Source organism: Paroedura picta, chromosome 12 (genome assembly GCF_049243985.1).
Source record: "Paroedura picta isolate Pp20150507F chromosome 12, Ppicta_v3.0, whole genome shotgun sequence".
In the NCBI taxonomy this organism is placed as follows: domain Eukaryota; kingdom Metazoa; phylum Chordata; class Lepidosauria; order Squamata; family Gekkonidae; genus Paroedura; species Paroedura picta.
In genome coordinates, this window is record NC_135380.1 from 28,349,778 (window position 1) to 28,370,677 (window position 20,900).

General features: G+C 41.9%; 1 protein-coding gene across 12 annotated transcripts in view; it reads left to right on the forward strand.

Moving 5' to 3' along the window:
• Nucleotides 1–20,900, forward strand: part of DENND1A (DENN domain containing 1A) — a 240,738-nt gene that overhangs the window by 77,744 nt on the left and 142,094 nt on the right. For all 12 annotated transcript variants that reach the window (XM_077306060.1, XM_077306062.1, XM_077306051.1 and 9 more), the window contains exons 4-5: nucleotides 710–759; nucleotides 11,833–11,952. In XM_077306060.1, the coding sequence (XP_077162175.1) occupies nucleotides 710–759; nucleotides 11,833–11,952 (170 nt within the window). The remainder of the gene's footprint in view (nucleotides 1–709; nucleotides 760–11,832; nucleotides 11,953–20,900) is intronic.

Sequence of the window (20,900 nt, forward strand, 5' to 3'; positions counted from 1 at the left end):
TGGCTTGGAGTTACCTTTGGCTAAATACACTAATTTTGCATAAAATAAACAGGAATGCTTCGGGCATCTTAAGGGCTATCAGGTTTTTATTTTAGCATGAGCTTGCATGGACTTTGGACATACTCTCTTAAAAGTAAACCTGCTGTTTGTTCTTCTCCCAAGTTGGGGTGAGAGGTCCAGCATGGGGGAAGACAGCTCATGTGAGAAGCCCTCTCTGCCTTTATTTTGTGTTAGGATTTGCCCTATTGACACTGGGTAGCATTTCCACCCTCCCAGCAGTTCTTGTTCCTAGGAAACAGGCAAGTATGATGCCAATAGAAGAAACGCTGCCAGCCTGAGGAGCCGGCTTGGTTTGGTGGTGTTCGTTGGTGTCCATATGGTCAGGCCGGAGACTCTCCCCAGAGGCGAGTTAACATGCGCCAGCCCAGCCTCCGCCTTCCCTTTGGAGGGCTGCTGGAGGGCTCCTGCTGCTTGGCCATGTGTGAATCTTGATTAATTTTTCATTTTTAATGAAGTTTGATCATGTTTATTATTTCCCATGATTGACTGCCTGATACTCCTCCATGTAATTGATAAAGTGCATTTCTCTTCATCTGTCTCTTGTTTCTTCGGGGCAGAGTTGCTAGATTGTGTTCTGTGGTTAATGTTAGATTTATTGGTCCCATTAGATGTATAAATTATCTCTCTCTTTTTTTCTCTCTCTCCACAGGAAATTCTACAGACCCTGACCAAGTTCTGCTTTCCCTTCTATGTGGACAGGTAGTGTTAGATTTCTGCACTTTACAAGAAGGAAAAAACAAACAAGCCTCTGTCAATAAAACAGTTTCAGAAAATAAAAACCATACCTTTCTTAATGCTCTGTCTCCTTGAACATGATTTAAAGCACCCTAGTGTAAATTATAGTGGCAATATCCTTTCCCCGAAGGTTTTTATAGTCACCATCAAAAAAGTTTTAATTTTACCATGCATTGGCAACAGTCAAATCAGTTCTCTTCTTGCTTCTAATGAAGCTTTTAATGCCAAAGTTAAACTTTGTGGAGTTTAATGACTGTACACCTAGAGCTGATAACATACAGCATTTGCAGCTGTAGCTCTTTCCAGATATTTGGTAAATTAAGTGAGAGTCACCATAATTACTGCAATGCTTTCTAAAGGGTCTGAAGTTTTCGTTAGGGTAGTAAAATGATCCCCACCCCCCTTTCCTAGTCATTGGATATGGAGCAGAGCAGAGCCAGAATGAAATGGGTTTGCTTGAGGGAATATCAAAATGACTTGCATGTTTGGCTATTGATACCCATTGTGAAATATTTGCATTGTTTTGATGGAGCTGTTTTTTCTGTGGCTTCACTACTGCTTAATCAAATTGGCTGTGATGACTCTGGTAAATTTGTCAGCCTTACAAGGCAATTTCTGACAGGAAGATAAATTCAGTAAGGGTCATAGAAGGTAACTCAAGGGTCATCTAGTCCAACACCCTACACAATGCAGGAACTTGCAATTATCTGCCTACCCACAGTGACCCCAATTTCATACCCAAGTAATCCTACCGCCAAAAATCTCCAGAATCCAGCCTGACTTGGAGGAAATTCACCTACCATCCCACAGTGGTGATGAGCAGTTCCCTAGTTATGCAAGCAAGTGCCACAAGAGACAAACACTGGCACAATTCCTGCTCACCCAGTCACAATCTGCCTAAGTTTAAACATTTCCAAAGATGGAGAACCCACCACCTCCCGAGGAAGCCTGTTCCACTGAGAAACCACTAGAACTGTCAGGATTAAATGATTGTTGAACAAATAAAAGCCCAGGACAGCAAGTGGGAAGAATGGATTGAAGTATATGGAAACAGCATTTGGTGATGTGAGACCGAGTTGTGTGGTTTAGGTAACTTGTTGGGTCAAATGTATTAATTTTGAGTTGAATATCAAAATGTAGTGGTTTAGTGGTAGAGCACTTGCTTTGCATGTTGAAGGCCTGAGATTCAGACCTGGGGATCTCAGGTAGCAGATGTTGGGGAAGATTTTTCTGTGACCCTAGAGGGCCACTGCCAGTCGGAGAGAAAAATTCTGCCCAGGTGGACCAATGAGATAAGGTAGTTTATGTGCTTATAGAGAATTCTATGTGTAGCCTGACTTTTGGGTAATGAGCTGTATTAGGACAGGCTGACTAGTTCAGTTATGAACCATTCATTAGGAAAACTTTAATTGGGGAGGGGGAAAGAGATGGGCATTTATTTTATTCATTGATTTAACTTCCTACCATGCCGTATCTGGAGGGTTTGTAGGGGCAGGATAAGCAGATGCTTGATCTATTCAAACAGCCTCAAATAGTCTTTAAGGTATAACATTTCTGCTTGTCAAAGTAAATTAAAACTTCCTTGCACTTGCTTAACTGAGAGGTGACGAAAGATGGTCTTTTAAGGCTTGAAGAGGATTCTTCAGTTTGGACTTATCAGGAGACAGAATGGAGAACCCTTGCCAGCTCCCAGAAGCATCTCTCTTTGTGATGCTTGTTCGGTCACAATCAAGAAAGTACTCTTGGTTGGTCTTCAATCTCACAAGGTTTTTCTAGTTCAAACAATTATGGCACATGGGGAAAGGAGCAGATAATGCTAGTTTTTTGAAGGCAGCATTTCCTTTCTGGTTCCATAGTCCCTATGTGCACTGTGTGCAGCAATGCCCCTGCTGTTCCAAGGCACCCATTTGCGTCAACTCCTTAGACTTGCATGGTAAAGGTAAAGGTAAAGGTATCCCCTGTGCAAGCACCGGGTCATTTCTGACCCTTGGGGTGACGCCCTCTAGCGTTTTCATGGCAGACTCAATACGGGGTGGTTTGCCAGTGCCTTCCCCAGTCATTACCGTTTACTCCCCAGCAAGCTGGGTACTCATTTTACCAACCTCGGAAGGATGGAAGGCTGAGTCAACCTTGAGCCGGCTGCTGGGATCGAACTCCCAGCCTTATGGGCAAAGCTTTCAGACGGCTGCCTTACCACTCTGCGCCACAAGAGGCTCAATGAGACTTGCATGAGTAAACGTCAAAAACTATTTTTGACTGTAAGCTAAATCTGATCTTAATCACAACCACTCCAAAAATATGTTTTCCTTGTTTTTGAGGAATTTGCATGGCATCTGCAGTATGGAGGGTGTTTTCCCCCTGAATAAATCATGTTTATTTGCAATTCATACCTTTTCTTATCTTGTGAGCATTTATTCACCTATCATATTTACCCCAAGGGCCAGACTGAATATGTATGCAATGTGCTCTTTTTATTTATACATAATTACTACTGTATACAGTGCTGCTCTTCTTGGCATGGGGGGGTAGACATAGGAATTAGGTAATGTAATCCTATTATTCTGGCTTTCTTTAGCTTAGAAAAAGTTTTTACGTCCATTATGCCTGTGTATGTGAAAAGAGATTCAGGTCTGTTAGATTCCTTCAGATCTGTTTGAACATTAGACTCAGTCCCACGGGACAGGTAAAGTTAGGAGGAAAAAGTGCCTCTGACCTTATGTAGGATCCTTTGCTACTGGGTAAACACAGCCTACCTCTACTGGGCTCTCCAGAAAGCTCTGCCTTTTAGGTGTGCTGATTTTTTTGCAGCTTATCTACATTTTTAAAAAATGTGACAGTTGAGGAAGAAATGTTTGCACAAGTTAGAAGAGTTGCATGGATATTTGTAGCAGGTGTAGGATGTAAAAGTGTGACTCTACCTTAGAGTCACAAATGAATGATGGAGTCACCTGAAACACCCCCTCCCATCCCCCCACACACTGGAGGCTGTGAAGGGCCCAGGAAATCACCTGCTGCTTCTGTAGACCTTGCTTGCTAGACTGGGCTGCTTTGCAGAAGCTTCTAAATAATAGGATTGATACCTGAACACTGTCATGCTTACCTTGCTGTGTAAGATAATTGTTTCCATGAAGGCACCTTTCTGAAGGTGACATTCTTTCTGCTGGTGGCACAGGCTGCAGGTCTGGGGCTGAGAAGTTTAGCCCTGTCTTTGCCTAAGAGCTAGACTAGGTGGGCTCTTTCAGTTTCACAATGCTTTGAAATTATGGATCTTAAAACCTTTTCCTTCTAACATACACAAAACACTGTGACTCTTGAAGGGATAATCCAGGGGTAGTTTGGGTTGGAATTAAAGCACCACCTGTGCGCTTGTTCCAGAGTTTCTCTTTATCTTTCTCTGCCTTGGTTTCACTTGCCTTGATGCTGCTTTGAGGGCTTCCCCCAGTCCACGTGGCTAGGAAGTTTTTCTGTGTGCACGTTCTCCCTTTCCTTAGGGGGTGGCCCAGCTAGAGTTCTTGCTATATTGCAGCTGTTCAGTCATTCACGACAAGGAATGGCTGAGTGTTGAAAGAAGCTATGTTTATTAACCGCACACAAGAGGCTAGGGTGTATTGATTGCCTTTCTTCCCAGAATGATCGCTGAGGTTGGTGGCCAACAAAGGGGCCTCTTGCAACATGCTGGAACTATAGGGTTTCTTATGTGGAACGGGAGGAGTAGATTGAAGATCCTTGAGTGCATTTTGCAGGTCTGATTGCCTGCGGTAGAACATCTCTCCAATTTCTCCCATCTGGTATGAGATAGGAACCATCAGGCCAAAGGCAACTTGGTGTAGGATGTTTGCATTGCAGTTAGTGAGCTGTGATTTGAGAGGTAAGCCAGTGGCAAATTCAACAGTTGTAGGGCCTGGCCAATTTCTGCTTCTTTTATTTAGAGGTTTATCATTGATGTTGATACTGAACACCAGTTACCAGAACCTTCCTGAAGAGCCCTGAAAAGGATCTGAAACTATGATTGTCTAAATAAAAGTGGGATAGATTCAAATGAGTAGCCATGTTGGTCTGAAGTAGCACAATAAAATCAGAGTCCAGTAGCACCTTTAAGACCAACAAAGATTTAATCAAGGTGTGAGCTTTCGAGTTTAAGCACCCTTCATCCCTCGAAAGCTCACGCCTTGATTAAATCTTTGTTGGTCTTAAAGGCGCTACTGGACTCTAAATAAAAGTGGTAAGGCATTCTGGGAGGAGTTGGAGTTAAGGGTTATGGACCGGTCAGGTCCATCATTGGGGCCCACTGGCTGCCCAATCAGATTAGAACTCCTGCCTCTAATGGTCTTCCTACAATTCTGCCGCTTCTTCACAGTCTCTGACCCCTCAGATACTTCTCCAGAGGTGAGTGAGCTGCCAGGGGTGCATGGGGGCCCGTCTCCCGCCAACTCCGAGGCATGCTCGCAGGCTGAGAAAAGCCTATTTGCCCCGGCCTAAACCACAAACAGAGGGGAGGACCAGGGGGGAATGCTAGGGAAAAGGGAGGGGCTCCAGCTCCAGACTAAAGAAGAAGAGTTGGTGCTTATATGCCCCTTTTCTCTACCATAAGGTGTCTCAAAGCGGCTTACAATTGCCTTCCCTTTCCTCTCCCCACAACAGACACCCTGTGAGGTGGGTGAGGCTGAGAGAGCCCTGATGTTACTGCTCAGTCAGATCAGCTTTATTAGTGCTGTAGCGACCCCAAGGTCACCCAGCTGGCTGTATGCGGGGGAGCGCAGAATCAAACCTGACTTGCCAGATTAGAAGACCTCACTCCTAACCACTACACCAAGCTATAGAAAATGAATGCTTTGAAGGGAGATCTCTCTGGTATTAATCTAATTATCCACTTAATTAATTAATTAATTAACAATTTAATTGGTTGATTTTAGTCCATTAATCAATTATTTAATTGTTTAATTATTTATTAGATTTATTCCTCGCCTCTCCCCGGAGGCCCGAGGCGAATCACAAACATATAAAACCCCAATAAAACCATCCAATAAAACGTATAAAACATATCATACCTAAATCCTCAGACAATAAAACAAGATGTGGTAAAAAGTCAGTACATATCTACTCTACCTTTTGGTAACCCACTATCAAGGGGAAGGGAGGACAGAGGGTACCAGATGGAGTATGCTACTGCTGCTGTAAGGGAGGCCAGATCTTCCATGCGATACTGTAATTGCGGATGCCAATCTCCAGGTGGGACCAGGGGATCCCCTAGAATTACAGCTCGAGACTAAAGAGAACAGTTCCCCTAGAGAAAATGGATGCTTTGAAAGGCGAACTCTCAGGTACTGTGATTGGGGATGCCGATCTCCAGGTGGAACCTGGGGATTCCCTAGAATTACAATGGGAGAGCTCTCTCAGCCCCACCTCTCTCACAGGGTGTTTGTGGAAGGCCTTCCCCCACTCTCCATCCAGCCCCCCCAGAAACCAACCCAATTACCACTTGCATCCCCCCCAACACCTTCCCCAACCAAGCTCACCTACAACGCAGCTAACGTGGCCAGGCCCTGGACCCCTTTCTCCAACAAAATGCTCCCATGGCCTACAAGATGGGCACCTTGGCAACCACACCCTGCCCTGCCCTGCCGTCCCCCTCTCCACAAAAGTCCTCCCCATCACCCTCTGCCAACCAGCTCCTTCGAAGCCAGCAACCATTCCCATCCAATCTTCCCTACTACATTTTCCTCACACCTATGTCACCAGTACCACGCCCCCATTTGCCACCACACCACCACAATCCCCCCCCAAAAACACCCCTTCATCCCCATGCCCTTGCATGCAGGACAACCCTCCCCTTCCTCTTCCCACCACCAAGCTTTAGCACCTGTTTTATTACTGGATATGGGCTTTACCGCTAGTATACTCTCTAATGGTGAACTGGTATTGTACTTGTCTCATATCCTCTTGTAAAATCAAGCATCCAATTGCTATAGTAACCTTGTATCTGAGCTTTGTAGGTAAGCTAGAACAGCCGCTGGAGAGAGCTTCTAGAGTTTTTTAAAGCTGAAGTTGCTTGTTTCTTTGACCTTCAATATGGAGTAAGAAGACACAGTGGCCCTATGTGATTCTCAGACTTCTGTCTGAGTTCTATTTTTCTCCTGTTCCCATGAACTGGTTTAACTTGATTCACAGAATAGTAGGATTCATTCTTGATTTTCTCAGGAGCTTTTGGTAAGTGAATTCCATCAGTTGTTCAGTTCGTATTATCTTAAGGTGAATCCTGATTTCATAGTAAGTTTTTCCCTTATGGGAATTGAAGGAAGGTATCCAGTTTAGTCTTCTGCTATAAGGTATATCTGTCAGTATGTCAACCATCTTCTCTGTGAATAAACCAGATTTCATTGTGCCACTAACAGGGAGCAGGCTTACTTCAGAAAGAACCCTCAGAGTAAGCTACCTAGGCAACTCAACTTTACCATCCTTGTCCCTATGGTTGTAGGTTGTTACTCTAATAGTTTTAAAGCATAGGCAGCTAAGGCAGAGAGTGACGTGCAACTGGTTCCTGTAATTCATAAGTGATAGAGGACTCGATTGCACATTTTCTAGTCCCACCCTGTAATATTTAGACTACATAAGAGTTTAGATGTCAATATGGCTGTATTTGGACATGCCACTACAAACCTTCAAAAAGTGAATTATGCATATCTACTCATGATGGGCAGCTTATAAAGGACAAAAGAGTAAGCTGTTTAAAGCAGAAATAAACAGTGCCCGGTAGAAGAATGCAGTCCTATGTTCTTAGTTTGACTCCAGATACCTGGTCTAGCTTTGGTCTAGAAGGCCACTTGGTTGAAATCTTGCCTTGACCATCGACTCAGTCTGTGGTCTTAAGCAAATTTATGTATATCTCTCCCTGGGAGCACCTAAAGCAAATTACAATATAGAGAAAACAAACAAAGAAAGCAGAAACAAACAGGCTAGGGAAGTTGGGGATATGAGCCCTTTGGTTCCTGACTTCTGGCTCAGGTCCCTGGGCTATTGTGAGAATTACTGGGATAACATATGGGGAGTGCTATATAGATGCCTACTACTACTACTACTACTACTACTACTACTACTACTACTACTACTATTTTCTGATGTGTCTATTAACTCTTTGGGATAATGACCCAACCTCTTCCGTGCTGCTTTGTCTCCAAGCCAAACCTGCAAAATTGTGTAGGCACAAGCCCAGGATCCCCCAGGGGTTGCTCAGGCCTGCAGTTTGCCTGTGTGTTTTGTATATGGTGTGGTGTACACAAAAACCTGGCAATGCATAAAGAAATTAAAATTCACTTTCTGCATTTCTCCTGCACCCCACTCTGAAAAATCATGCTTTAAGTAATAGGTTTCACACATGGTACAAAGCAAGCTGTTATTTATGAGAGAGGTATCAAGCTGCTAGCAGTAATATCCTTTACTAATTATAATGTTAGGGAAGAAGGCTTTGTACCCTGCTTTTAGCTTCTGCTGCCTTTCTTCCTCCTGCTCTACTTCGTTTTCTAGCCTGAGCTGTATTTTGAGATTTGGAGGGTTCATTCACATACAGGTGAGACCTTTGTAAGGTAGGAGGGGGTCAGCATTGTTAAACAATATTGTTACATTGTTTGCGCTCTTGTAGAAGAGGCAAATGAGCACCTTGGAGTGGAGTGCAACATGATCACGGCTTTCACAAAAAACCAGATACGAACCTCATGACAATGATTGCTCTTGGGGTGGGGGCGGAATTCAGAATCATTTTAATGACAGAAGACCTGTTTGGCTGCTGCAGAGGCCTTGCAGGTATACTTTGGAACATTTTGTATTCAGCTGCGATTCAAAGAGAGGCTTTTCTTGTGTGTGTAAGAGAGGATTTTAATATTCATATTTAATTTCTCTTCCCCCCCCATCAAATTAATGTCACTGGAGCGCATTGCAATTTACTATGGCCTCTAGTAAGCTTGGGGAATGGGGCTGAACATTTTTTAAATGGAAGTATTATTAAGTATATGTATTAAAAATGTGAAATCCAAGTATTATTTAGCAGCAAAGTTTTCTTTACCTGAATAGTTCAGTTTAAAAAAATAAAGGAACTGAAGTTCTCATGTCATTTCTTTGGGATATAAAGCCTCTGCCACTCCCCGCCCTGGCCTGGCCATAAAAACAGGGAGTTTTTTTTTATTATTACTTTTTTATTTTAATATCTCTACTGAAAGTTCAACTTAGGTTTCCATCCATGCAACTGAATGGAGTAGAATTTGTGGAAGGAGTCATTATAAAGGAAGTGTGTGTGCAAGGTGTGTGTAGGGCCTTCCTCCTTCCCCCTGCAGCGTGTCGTGCCATTGACCTTCATGAGTGGCTTTTTGTAGTGTGTAACAAGCTGCATAGCAAAGGAGGGATCAGCCAAAAACAGTGACATGGACAACCAAGCTACAACTGACAAGTAAATTTTCCTCCATTTCTTCAACCTCTACACAGTTTCCCCCCCCCCCCCGAAAAAATAGAAAACTGATATATATGCAATACTTCTAACCAAAGCTTGATGTATTACTTTAAAATATTAAAAATACAATTTAAAATTAGCATCTACATTGGAATATTTATGAAATTTAAGTTATGTTCTGCAGTTTTCTACTAGCAAAACTGCAAAAGTAATCAATGCTACGGACAGACCTGCCAGCTGCAGCACCCTGTTCTACCTTAGCCTGTATGTCTCTGTTTTCTGCCATCTGAAAGGCAGGAAAAATAAAAGTAAAAAATGAAACAAGAGTTAAAATAAAGTAAACTAGTTTTTGGATAGAAACAGCCTTACATAGTCACAATGAGGCTATCAGCATATTTCGATGTTGAATTAAACTTTGTAACATTGAATGCACTGAACTCTTTTGTTCTGTTATCATCTTAAACACAAAAAACCTAATTGTGGAGAAAATCAGTCACCTTTACACAATAACCATATCCTTGAAAATATCTCGTGTATATGCCTGCAATATACACAGGTGTAATTGTTATCAAATGCATTAGATTATTTTTATATGTCTACACATACTGAGTGAGTCAATTTTTGTTTTGAAAACACTTTACTTATTCCAAAGCAGAGAACATTTTATTGGACTCCTTTTTTCCCCCTTGAGCTTCTTTGAAATTCCTGTTTTGGTGGATGATAGGGGTGATGACAAATTATAGCAAACACCTGGATTACATATATAACAGTCAAAGGTCTCAGATATGGGATTTTCTGTTCTTTCTGTGTTGTTCCCCTTTAAAGGAAAGCACATTAGCAGGCTTTGGTTTAAGTGGTGCCAGTTTTTCTCCTGCTTCCATAGTGAGCAGGCCCAGGTACCTGCATAGTCTGTTCCACTGGTTCAGCCATCTTTGCAAGCTGGGTTTAATACATTAAAATTAATGTATTAAAAAAGGGAATTTATCGCTAACTCTGTCTGAGTACCAAATCTGCCCGGGAGCAGCATTACTCCTTTGGAGCCCCTGAAGCACATAAGCAAATCATGGATTTCTCCAATATAGCATTTCCTGTTAAGATATCCACAGGGTATATTTGTGTTCATGCTATTACTCAATGTTTAGCTTCCAAGTACTGAGGGGCACACTGCAATTTGAGCCTGCCATAAAAATCCTTCTCAGGCAGTCTCTGTGCATATGGGCCAAGGGGAAAGGCTCTCCTTATGTTCAGGTGCATCCTAATGCCTTCAAGAATCTTATAGGTAGAACAGACGTTACTGTCTCACAGAAAACGGTGTCCTTTTTTGTATCAATGTTCTTCCACTGTTTATGATTAGACAAATGATTGATAGAAGCTATGGTGGCACATACCTTCTTCAGATCTGCAAGCCCTATTACACCCGGTGTATCTCTGGAGGAGTTACTACATGCCAATCACCAGCTCTCTTCCCTTCCTTGGAGCAGTTAGACTTAACACCCCCCCACACACCACTCAGGGGTTGAGAATCCATCTTCCCACTTTTTTTGAACTCTTTCCCTTCCCTTGCCAACTGGAAAGTCTTCCAGTCCAATCCCTCCCTGTTTAGCCCCAGCTCATCTGCAATTTCTGGTGCCTCAGTGGCTTCTTTGGTCTTTTTGTCCTTTGTCAGACATTTTAGCTCCTTGGGAAGTTTGGAATAAAATCGGTCTAGCACCATTAACTGGAATAAAGTCTCAGTCCTCTGCTTTTGTTTCTTCTACCCATCTCACTAACTTCACAACTTACTCAGAATAGGTTTTGTGTTGTTATAGGAATAAGCCTGAAAAGGCTTTCAAAAGTGTTCAAGCCCCAGTTTGAATTTTTAAAAAATCTATGGATTTGAAATCTTTAAAAATTACTCCCCCCGCCCCACTCCCTCGGCATGCTGTGGTACACAACAACTAGCTCCCCGGTTAGGATGCCACACAGGTAGGACACAGTCTGCCTCTACAATTCCCCACCACATAACTGCTTTCTTGAAATTTCAAAGAAGCACTGAAGGGTCTTCCCCCTCCTTGTGTGGGACAAGATCTTTTGGGGTAACTTCTATTTCTCTGCTTTGCTTGGTCTGCGGGTGCATCATCTCGACTGAGGTCATGCTTTCTCTGTCCTTCCACCTTTCCCCTTCTCTCCAGCAGCTTTCCCTCCGCCCGCTGCTCTTCTAGCATCTTTCACTTCTCCTCCTGCAGCTTTAGTAGTTAAAATAGCTAAAAGACACAATGTGAAATCCTTCACGGCACAGTACAAATATGATATGGGAGGTTATACATGTGTCAAATGCAAGGGTAATGGCTATGCTATGGCTCAATACTAAATTTGCAAAGCTTGCTCTAAAGCAGCTCCCTGAACAAGACAGTATTGGGCGATGTGTTGGTATTTATATAGTGCCGGACTGCTTGCGATTTAGTCTATGGGTAAATTGGACCTTTGTAAAGAGGCATGAATTGTCCAAGCTTCAGTTTCTAGAGAGAGGAAGTGCTGCTGGTTCAATGACTTAGTTTGCTACTTGGCATGGTTGAAGCGAACAGCCTATTAATAGATTCCTTTGTTCTCTCTACTTCCAGTCTCACAGTTAGCCAAGTTGGCCAGAACTTCACTTTTGTGCTCACAGACATTGACAGCAAGCAGAGGTTTGGGTTCTGCCGATTATCTTCAGGGGCCAAGACCTGCTTCTGTATCTTAAGGTAAGTCAGAATGCGCCCCCCGCCCCTCCTGCTACTGCCTCGCTCTGGGAAGCAATGTTGACATTCTGCTTCTGTTGCTTTTAATTAACACTTTCCAGCTGTTGAGAGAATCGCTTTTCCTATCTGTTCCTCGGGAAGTCACTGCACTTCTGGAGATTTTTTGTGTGTGCCAAAAACTTTCTTGCACTCTGGGGCTCTTCTGTTATCTGCATTTTTAAACATTTGGCTCAATGTTTCTGAGAATCATCACTCTTGCAATGTGATGAACTGGTGCAAGTGGGCTGCACTACAGAAGTTTCTGTCTTCTTCTGCTGCAGACTGGTAGACATCTGGATAGGTGTATTTGTTAGGTTGAAACTAGGGAGCCATTCCCTGGAGAGTTTGCACACGCAGTGCCATTCTGAAGCATGTCACAAGGCCATGTTGGTGCGAACAAAGGCAAATACTTCCACTGGGGTTAATTGGGAGGAACTGCTTTCTTTCTAGAGTGACGGTTGGCCATTTCCTTTCCTTCATTTACAGAAGTGTCCTTTCTCTTTCTTTGCAATCAAAGAAGTTACGTGAGGGTATTTTGGAGTGTTGCACTTTGGTCATAGAACTGAATAAATCCTTTTGGTGGTGTTCTAATTAATATTTCAGATTGATATTCCCCCTTGCTCTAAGAACTTCAGAGTAGCATACTTGGTTCTCTCTTTGTCCATGTACCCTCACAACAACCCTATGAGGTAGGTTAGGCTGACAGAAAGGGTGATTGGTCCAAGCACAAGGTTTGATGGTAATGTGGAGGATATTCCCCTGGCTCTTACTAGGCAAGGCTGGAGTGGGCCCTACTTTGGTAATGTTCACATTGGGGAGATAAATATGTGTATAGTGAAAAAAGATACTTCACAGCTGTTCAGAGGCATGACCACCTTATTTATTAAATGAAAACAGGCCCTGAAATGACTCCTCTACTCCTAACCATACCTCGGTCCAAAGTCAGACCTTATACCAAGTCAATCTGTCCTAGTTTGGAATCTATGAATTTCTTAGCTGTTGTCAGCAGCTGCCTTTTATTGTGATATCACTAGCAATAGTAAGCAAGGTAGAAGGGTCTAGACTCAAGATCAAGCTTTTGACCCAAGAGGCAACTGTAGTGTTATGCATTTAGAGGAGATTGTGAGAAAAGTATGACTCTGGGGGATGAAAGTTAACTATGCCCCAACTCTTCATTGCTCCACAAAATGTGTTCTAAGTGGAAAGTTGAAGGAGGACTCACCTGGTCATCTCTCTGGTGGTACTCAGGTAGTATGACTATCTTATAACAGCTTCTGTCTTAGGCAAGCATTCTGTGGTGGAGCTGGTCTTTGATTAGCTCAGGGGGTACTTACTAGTCTGGAAGATGATTTTTTGGCAGCAGAGCAAAAATGGTATTTTAATGGGTGATTTCTCAGAATTCATTGGAGCCTAAATGTATAGGACACTGGTGCATCTCCAAGGCAAGGGCTTTCTAAGAAACTGGAATTACTTGATATGTGTCCCTGTAGACCCCTGTTTATATTTGCTATTTAGAAGGAATTGAGGGAAGTTTTCTCTTAGCATTTTCTCCTCAATCTACTGCTAACAAATGCTGAGGCTTCTTTTGTAATATTTTCAAGCTTTGGTGTGGATTACTGAGTTTTATCACTTTGGGAAGGATGTGTGCTCTCCTTTTCTTAACAGCAGAGGGCAGAGAGGAGTATAAGATAGTGTTGCATGTCCAAGGCAATCCTCTTTTGTTGATCTTTTTAAAACACTGAACAGTGTGAAGAACGATTAGTTTTTAAAGACTGCACCATGTAACCTCTGCCCAAGTATGGCGATTTAAAGGAACAGGCATTATCTCTCTAGATTTTGAAAACAATTCTGAACACTTTTTGACAAATCAGAATGCTGAACTGTTCGACTTTAAAATATTATTTTAAAAAATGTGGATGTTTGTGATCTTCTGGTACAGCATTTCAGTGGAGAATCTCTGTGTTTTTTTTTTGTTTACAGATTATTACAGATATAAAAATGTACCTTGTTTCAAGTTGGTGCAAACATGTTAGTGTTTTTATTAATATTTGGCTTTTGGAGTGCTTGCTGCTATTGTAAAAATGCTGTGAATATTGAGCAAAGTGTGAATGGTTACAGTATTAAGAAGTGGCTGGGAAGTCACATTCCTCTCTACTTGTGTTTCTGAGGTCTTGACCCCCGTTTGCTGCCTTCCGGCATCTTTGGTCTGGCTGTAAAATTCCCTCCTCGCATCAGATGCTTTGCTGGATCAGACGAAAGGACCATGTAGTCCAGCAGCAACCAGTGAAATATCTTTGGAAGTTCATGGGCAAGCATGATAGGGACCTCCCCCTAGGTTTGTCCCAGCAATGAGAAGCTGCTTTGGAATTAGGAGATACTGTTTCCAGATACAATGTGGAAATAGCCCAGCGATGTTAACCTCACTGAAATTGCCCAATATTCATTTGAAACATTATTAATTTATTTAATACATTTGTTCTCTGGGGACTCAGAGCAGATTACAAATAAAGTTACATATAAAAATAGAATATATAATACAGATAATTTTTTTTTAAAATCACATTAGTCATTTAAGGTTGGGTCTGTTGCTTTTGTAGGACTGAATTCCACAAATTGCTTATGTATTAATGTGAAGAAATACTGGTTTATGTTTCTCTTGAAGCTTCTATTGATCTGTTTTGTTGGTTGACCCCCAAGGTCTTGTGTTTGGAGAGAGAAAAATAGTTTCCCTCTCTCTGCTGTTTTCACACTATTATGAGCCTCTGTCATGTCCTTTGTAGTTTTTCCCTAAGCTAAGAATCCCCCTTGCTGGTTTTTCACGGTGCTTTATTGGCATTGTTAATTTTACTGTTACTTTTATATTATTAATTAAATTGTATGATGCTTTACACACTATAGGACATGTCTCTGTCCCAAAGAGGGACCAATCTTAAAACTTTAGACAACGAAGATAGCAAAGAAATAGACACAGAAATAAACTGGAGAAGAATCTGGACTCCTTACATCAGACTTTTTCAACTTGGTAAACCCCTGAAAAATTCTTTGGACTTTGAGAAACCTCAGAAGTGGTGTGATCATGCAGAATACAGTTGAAAAACATAGTTGTGTTCATGCCCACTCAAGACTCCTCCCCTTCTCACCCTCTCCAGGCCTACCATTGGCCATTTTCTGAGGGGGGGGGGTCAACATGATCATGGTCATATCACCTGAAAAATGTTAAAATATTAAAAATTAATTAGTTCCCACACATTCAGGAAACCCTTCCAGGGCCATCAAGAAATCTCAGGATTTCAGGAAACCCTGGTTGAGAAAGTCTACCTTCCATGTTTAGGTTTCAGTAGGGAAGGGGGTTTGTATCAATGGCTTCATAGAAAAGGAAGATTTTTATGAGATGTTTTGAGGAGCTGAGACAGATTGGGGATTAAGCAGATATTCTGGGAAGCCGTTCCAGGCACAAGGGACTGCAAGGGAGGGAAAGGACATTTGGGAAGCAGGAGACCTTGGGAGGGGAGGGAGCCGGAGGCATCAAGGTATATTGGGATATGTGAATGGAGAGGGAGAAGACTATGGAGGGCTTTGAAGATATGAAGGAGTTTGGGGCTGTTCTGATAACAGAGAAGGAAGTAGGTTACTGGCCTGTTCCACTCTCCTTTGACTCTTCCCTGGCCTCATAATAATAAAGTATGCATGAAGACCTGAAGGAGTTCAGAATTTTGGAATTACCCAGGAGCTGACTAAATATTGGGATTATAACTGTTGATTACTAGTCTCCTGCTGCTGAATCATGAGTTGGGAGGCTTAGGCTGGGTCATTGGCCTGGTTATTTATTGTGTGTGTTAGTCTAGAAGATGATTTGAGGAGAAAGGAAATGAAACTGTTTTCTGAAGTACACCAGGTTTTTGAATAAATTCCAGATTCAAGCTGCTGCCTTCAGAGAGATGTTTGAGATGGAAATAAAGACTCCCCCTACCCTTGCATACTTGTGCATTTGACCTGTTAAGGTGAGAAGGAAGGCTCATAAATGGGGCAAGTGCCCAGTGTCCTTCCACACCCAGTTAAAGCAAAAAACAAAACAAAACCTTGTGCCCTGTTACCTTTGTATGGAAACTTTCTCTCTCCATTTGCTTGTAAGAATAGGGATCTTACAATTTGACTGCAAATGCACAGTGCAGTGCCTTTCAAATATGGCTGCATCAGTAGTTCTCTAATCGCAGGAGGAAGGAGTGGTAAAAGGATGCAGGTTAAAGGAAGAATCATTGGAAATTGGGCTGGGCTATGTGTGTATGAGATGGTGCCGGAAGGAGGGCGGTGGTTGCTCATGAGAGCTTGAAGGCTGGAAGGGAACATTGCTGGATAACTGAATTTTTGGCTCAGATATTGACAGATTAGGCACAATTTTTCTCTGTAAGGACTGGCTGCATTCTGATGACATAAACAAACCATCGTACATAAATTCAACAAGTTTGGAATGCTAGACTGATGTTTTCTCTTCCCTCTTCCACCTTCTATGCAGAGCCAAGTTTGAAAACCTTCTGGTGTAGAAGTCTTCACTTTAACTGCGAGTGTTTATGATGTCAACAAACTGGACTTTGTTTCTTGTCTAATAACTGGGACTCTTAACCCAAAATTTAATCCTGCTTTAGAGTCCCTGTTTGTCAGCAAGAAACAAAGCACAGTTGCTGAGGCAGTCAAAGTCAGGTGTTACAAACAGTTGTGGTTAGATGAAAGAATTCTTAATTCAGAAAACATTCAATCTTGGTAGAATGCATGGACCCAAGTATTTTAGATTTGTTCAATGTATGAACCATTTTTGGTTTGATGTCTGAGTATGTCCATAAGTATAGAGTAGGTGCTTATAGGTGTCATCTCTCCCCTGTCCACTGGCAAAAACTCACCCCTATTACAGGTGGTATTTAGAGATTTGTCAAATGTGGTTAGAAGCTATGGATTTGTTCGATGTTTTTAGTACCAGAATGTGCAAATACTAGTGTCTTAAATTGGAAAAATTTTGTTCTTGGCCATGTCGGGTCTTATTAATCCACCCCTCCCTCATTTGAAATGGTAGCTTCACTAACTGTACTTTCTGGAGGAGGAAGAGCTCTCAGTGGAGGACATGGATACTTGACTTGAGACTTTCTTAAATACCTTTCATGCCTTCTCTGCTAGTCAACCCCACAGCTTGTTTCCTCACCAAAACTAAATTTTCTGATTTTTAAAAGAAATAATTTGAAATATTTCCAGTATTTTATGCAAGATATCAATCATTTGAAGGATTTTTGCTAAAAAAAGAGGGGAAAAGTTAGAAATGAATTTCATGTTATGTCTGCTTGTTTTGATAATTCCTCCTTGAAGGGACATGTTTGTGAAATGTACACTCTGTAGTGTTTGAGCGCAAAGCTGAAAGGGCAGATGCCCATGAGAATTATACTCAAATGTCAATGAAGACTTTGCAGAGAAACAAGAATTCATGATATAAATTAAAGGAAATAAAGTTTCCAAAACGGGGTATTTCAGCATAGATATGTGGCAGCTGGCTTGTGAGTTTTATTTGCTTGATCTGTATTAGGAAATCAAAGGCATTTTTTAAAAAAGGGGGAAAAATGAGGCAAGCTGAATTTTAAATTGGAGGGGGGAAAGGACATTTCTCTGTTTTATTCACCAGTTGCAGAAAATGCCCTCTGAGCCATCAAGGTTTGATTTAAAATCCGTTGCTGTTCTCGATGCAAAAGGAATATTTGTTAACCAATTCAAAGTTCAAGGGATAATTTATGGGTTTTAATCCATGCTGTTTCTGAGCGAGTGCCTCTGAAGTCAACTTCTTGGAGTTCGTGTGTGCTCTGAATTATTCCACAGCCCATTTATTCAGCCTGGCATTTTCAACGGAGTCTTTATTTGTTTCTAATAACTAGCCAGAAAATTTTGCACCGCCTGTGAGTGCTTGGTTCAGCTGCTGGGGGGGGGGGGATGTAAGATATAGCCTGTTTGTAAACCAGCATCACTTTTTTGTTGAAAACAAACCAGTTTCTTTTATCCTCACACAGAGGAAGTCTTTGAGGGGTAGCAAAGTGTTCTTTTTGGTGTGATACATACATACTGCTTAAGAAAAAAACACTAGTTTATTTTTGGCTGTGAATTTGTCTTAGTGGTAACGGTTCCATAATTTTAGATTCTATATTGTTTGTATACCTATTTATGCTCCTCTCTATGGTAGGGCATAACCCAAGTCACTAATGGGTATGTGAGTGTTTTTGCTGCAAACGCAAGCTTTTCTGCTTGGTTCAGTCTCCTTTGCTCCCTTTCCTTTCCCCAAGTCATTGTCCAAGCTGTGCATATAAACCTGTGAAGACCATTTTCTTGGCTAATGAAGCTGCAATTTTGCATGGAGTCTTCAGTACAGATTTCCCCCCCACCATTGCTATAAAATGCCCTGGTGATTTGGGGATGAAGTAAGGAAATGTGAAATGGGGAGTCCTATCTATGCTTCCAAATTACTTCTGCAGGTGCTGTTAGCAAAATGCTATTAATTCAAAGGAAAAGACCACCAAAGTAAAAGAAAACACAAAAACACAAATCCCCGAAACATCAACTGTGTTCAGCTTATCTATTTTTCCTCATAACTTTCCTGCAAGGTAGGTTAGGCTGTGGTTAGAGAACTCTGATTGCTTAAGCCTACCTTAATGAGACCTTCTTAGCCAAGTTGAGGATTTAAATTATATCCAACCTGCCACTTCTTGATTCAAAGTAGGTGCTTGGCCAATGCACCTTTATACTCTTCCGTGTCTATTTAAATTAATTATTTGTATGATCTAATATAATTATAACCGATGGCATAAATAAATATATTTGGGCTCCATGAGTGAACATGGTTATGTTGAAATATGTGTAGCACTGAGGCTTTAAATTCTCATTCAGAACCGCTGCTCCTATCCTGGAGGTGGAGGACACACCGGTGTTAGTGAAAATGAAAACTGTGCATGTGGTTAGAAGCACTTCTAAGACGGCCTGAGCCTTGGAGTTCTAGCTCCACTGATGACCAAGGTTGAGGTTGAAGCTGTTACAAAGCCTGATATGGGGGGAGACTTGGTAGAAATAGTCCTAACTCTGGCAGCACTTGAGTTATTTTCAATATATACAAATGTAATCTTGTCTCTGAACACAAACTGGAATATGTATCTGCTTTGAATGGAATGCACAGGTTTGCAAGTAATTCCAGAGGGTGAGCCATGTTAGTCTGCTACACGAAAATACATAAATAAGCTGGGATATTTGACATCTTGAAGGCTAACATAATTTTGTTCCAGAATAAGCTTTTGTGGACTACAGCACACTGGTTCAGATACAGCTAATGGATCCTCACTATGCAGTCATTTCATGTACAAGTACGCAGGGAAAATAGGATCGAGGGGCCCTGAAATTCAGGGTGAAATGTACTTATGTAAAATTCAACTTGGATAAAGGAAAACCCAATGAGGTGGCAAAGTCTCTCCTATTACAATTAAGCAATATTATGGATTTAAAAGGATCAGGTCTCCAGCAACTCTTGACAGGTGAAAGACAGTGAACTGATCTTGGTTCCTTGGAAAATGGTTGGAAGCTTTTGGGTGTGTGATATGTTGCAATTTCTTTTCTCAGTTCTTGCCTTTTGTTGGCTTAGATACCAAATAGGAGCTGTGATGGGGAGGGGACTCCCTTCTTGGGGACAAACAAATAATTCTTTTTAGTAGGCCAAAAACATGTGGAAGGATCAGGAATATGTTGAGGGATTACAGGAAAAAATTCCAAATGTGTACGACATACAGCTTGTACTTGGAACAGGTTCTGCTGGGAATAAATGTTAGTTAGTGTGACCTGTGACCTTTGGAACTGTTGACATGGATTCCAGCCAAAGACCAGCCACAGAACTCCTTTGTTCAGCTCATTCATGGCTCCTTGAAAACTCCCAGCCAGTGCAAGTTGCCAGCTCAAAGGCAAGGAAAGCAGAGCCCCTTTTTCCCAGGCTTTGGAAACAGCAGACGCCCCTTAACCGGCAAGGCTCTTTTAATAGGACTCCGCGGCCCAAACACGATTGGAATTGACAGCTCCCTGGCTGAAGGTTGCCAACCGGCTGGGCACCAAGGCACAGGGGAACAAATAGCTCTGGGGCCCACTGTATGTGTGTATGTGGACAAAACGCAACTCAAAAGTATTGTGGTTGTCCTTGTCTGTAAGATGAAGGATGAACCCTACATTCTGTTTCTCTTTTAAAACAGAAAAGACCGTGTTAAATGATATCACAGATATCTTCAACCATTTAGAGAGCTACAGACTCCTAGTGTCTCCTAGCACTGTCATCTTCAGTACCCCCACATACTTGTCCAGTTCGCCCAAGAAATGGGGTGGGGAGGATTTTTGTATTCCAAGTAAGATGTGGTCAGCTGAGTTCGTCAGTAAATGGTAGTTCACTGATGTTTATACAAAATGGCTGCTTTGCTATGGCCAAAGAAAGTCAGAATTTTATTTGGAGAAGCTGCCATTGTTTAGATCTTGTCACAAATGCTGGTAGATTTTTTTCCTTTAGAAGACTTCATGCTACCATAAAAAAAATATCCTAAGGAGTTGATCCTACCTTATTTCCCCCCAAAATTATAAATCCTCAAGCCACGGAAGCTCCTTATTCTCTTTACTCTTCCCCTACTATCCCTTTCACATTTTAAGGGAGCATTGCTGTTCTGCCTTTGTGAGAGGTGTTGAAGGAAAGTTACTCCTCTCTTTGTGGAACACATTTTTCATGGCAGAAAACTCGAAATGCTACCTTATCAGATGCTACCTCAGTCTGGACATGGACATCACCAGCGTCACCCTCAGCACCACAGCATTTGCACCACTTCTGTTTGACCAAGCTGTAAAAAGACATGCTTCAGTGTGTTTAATAG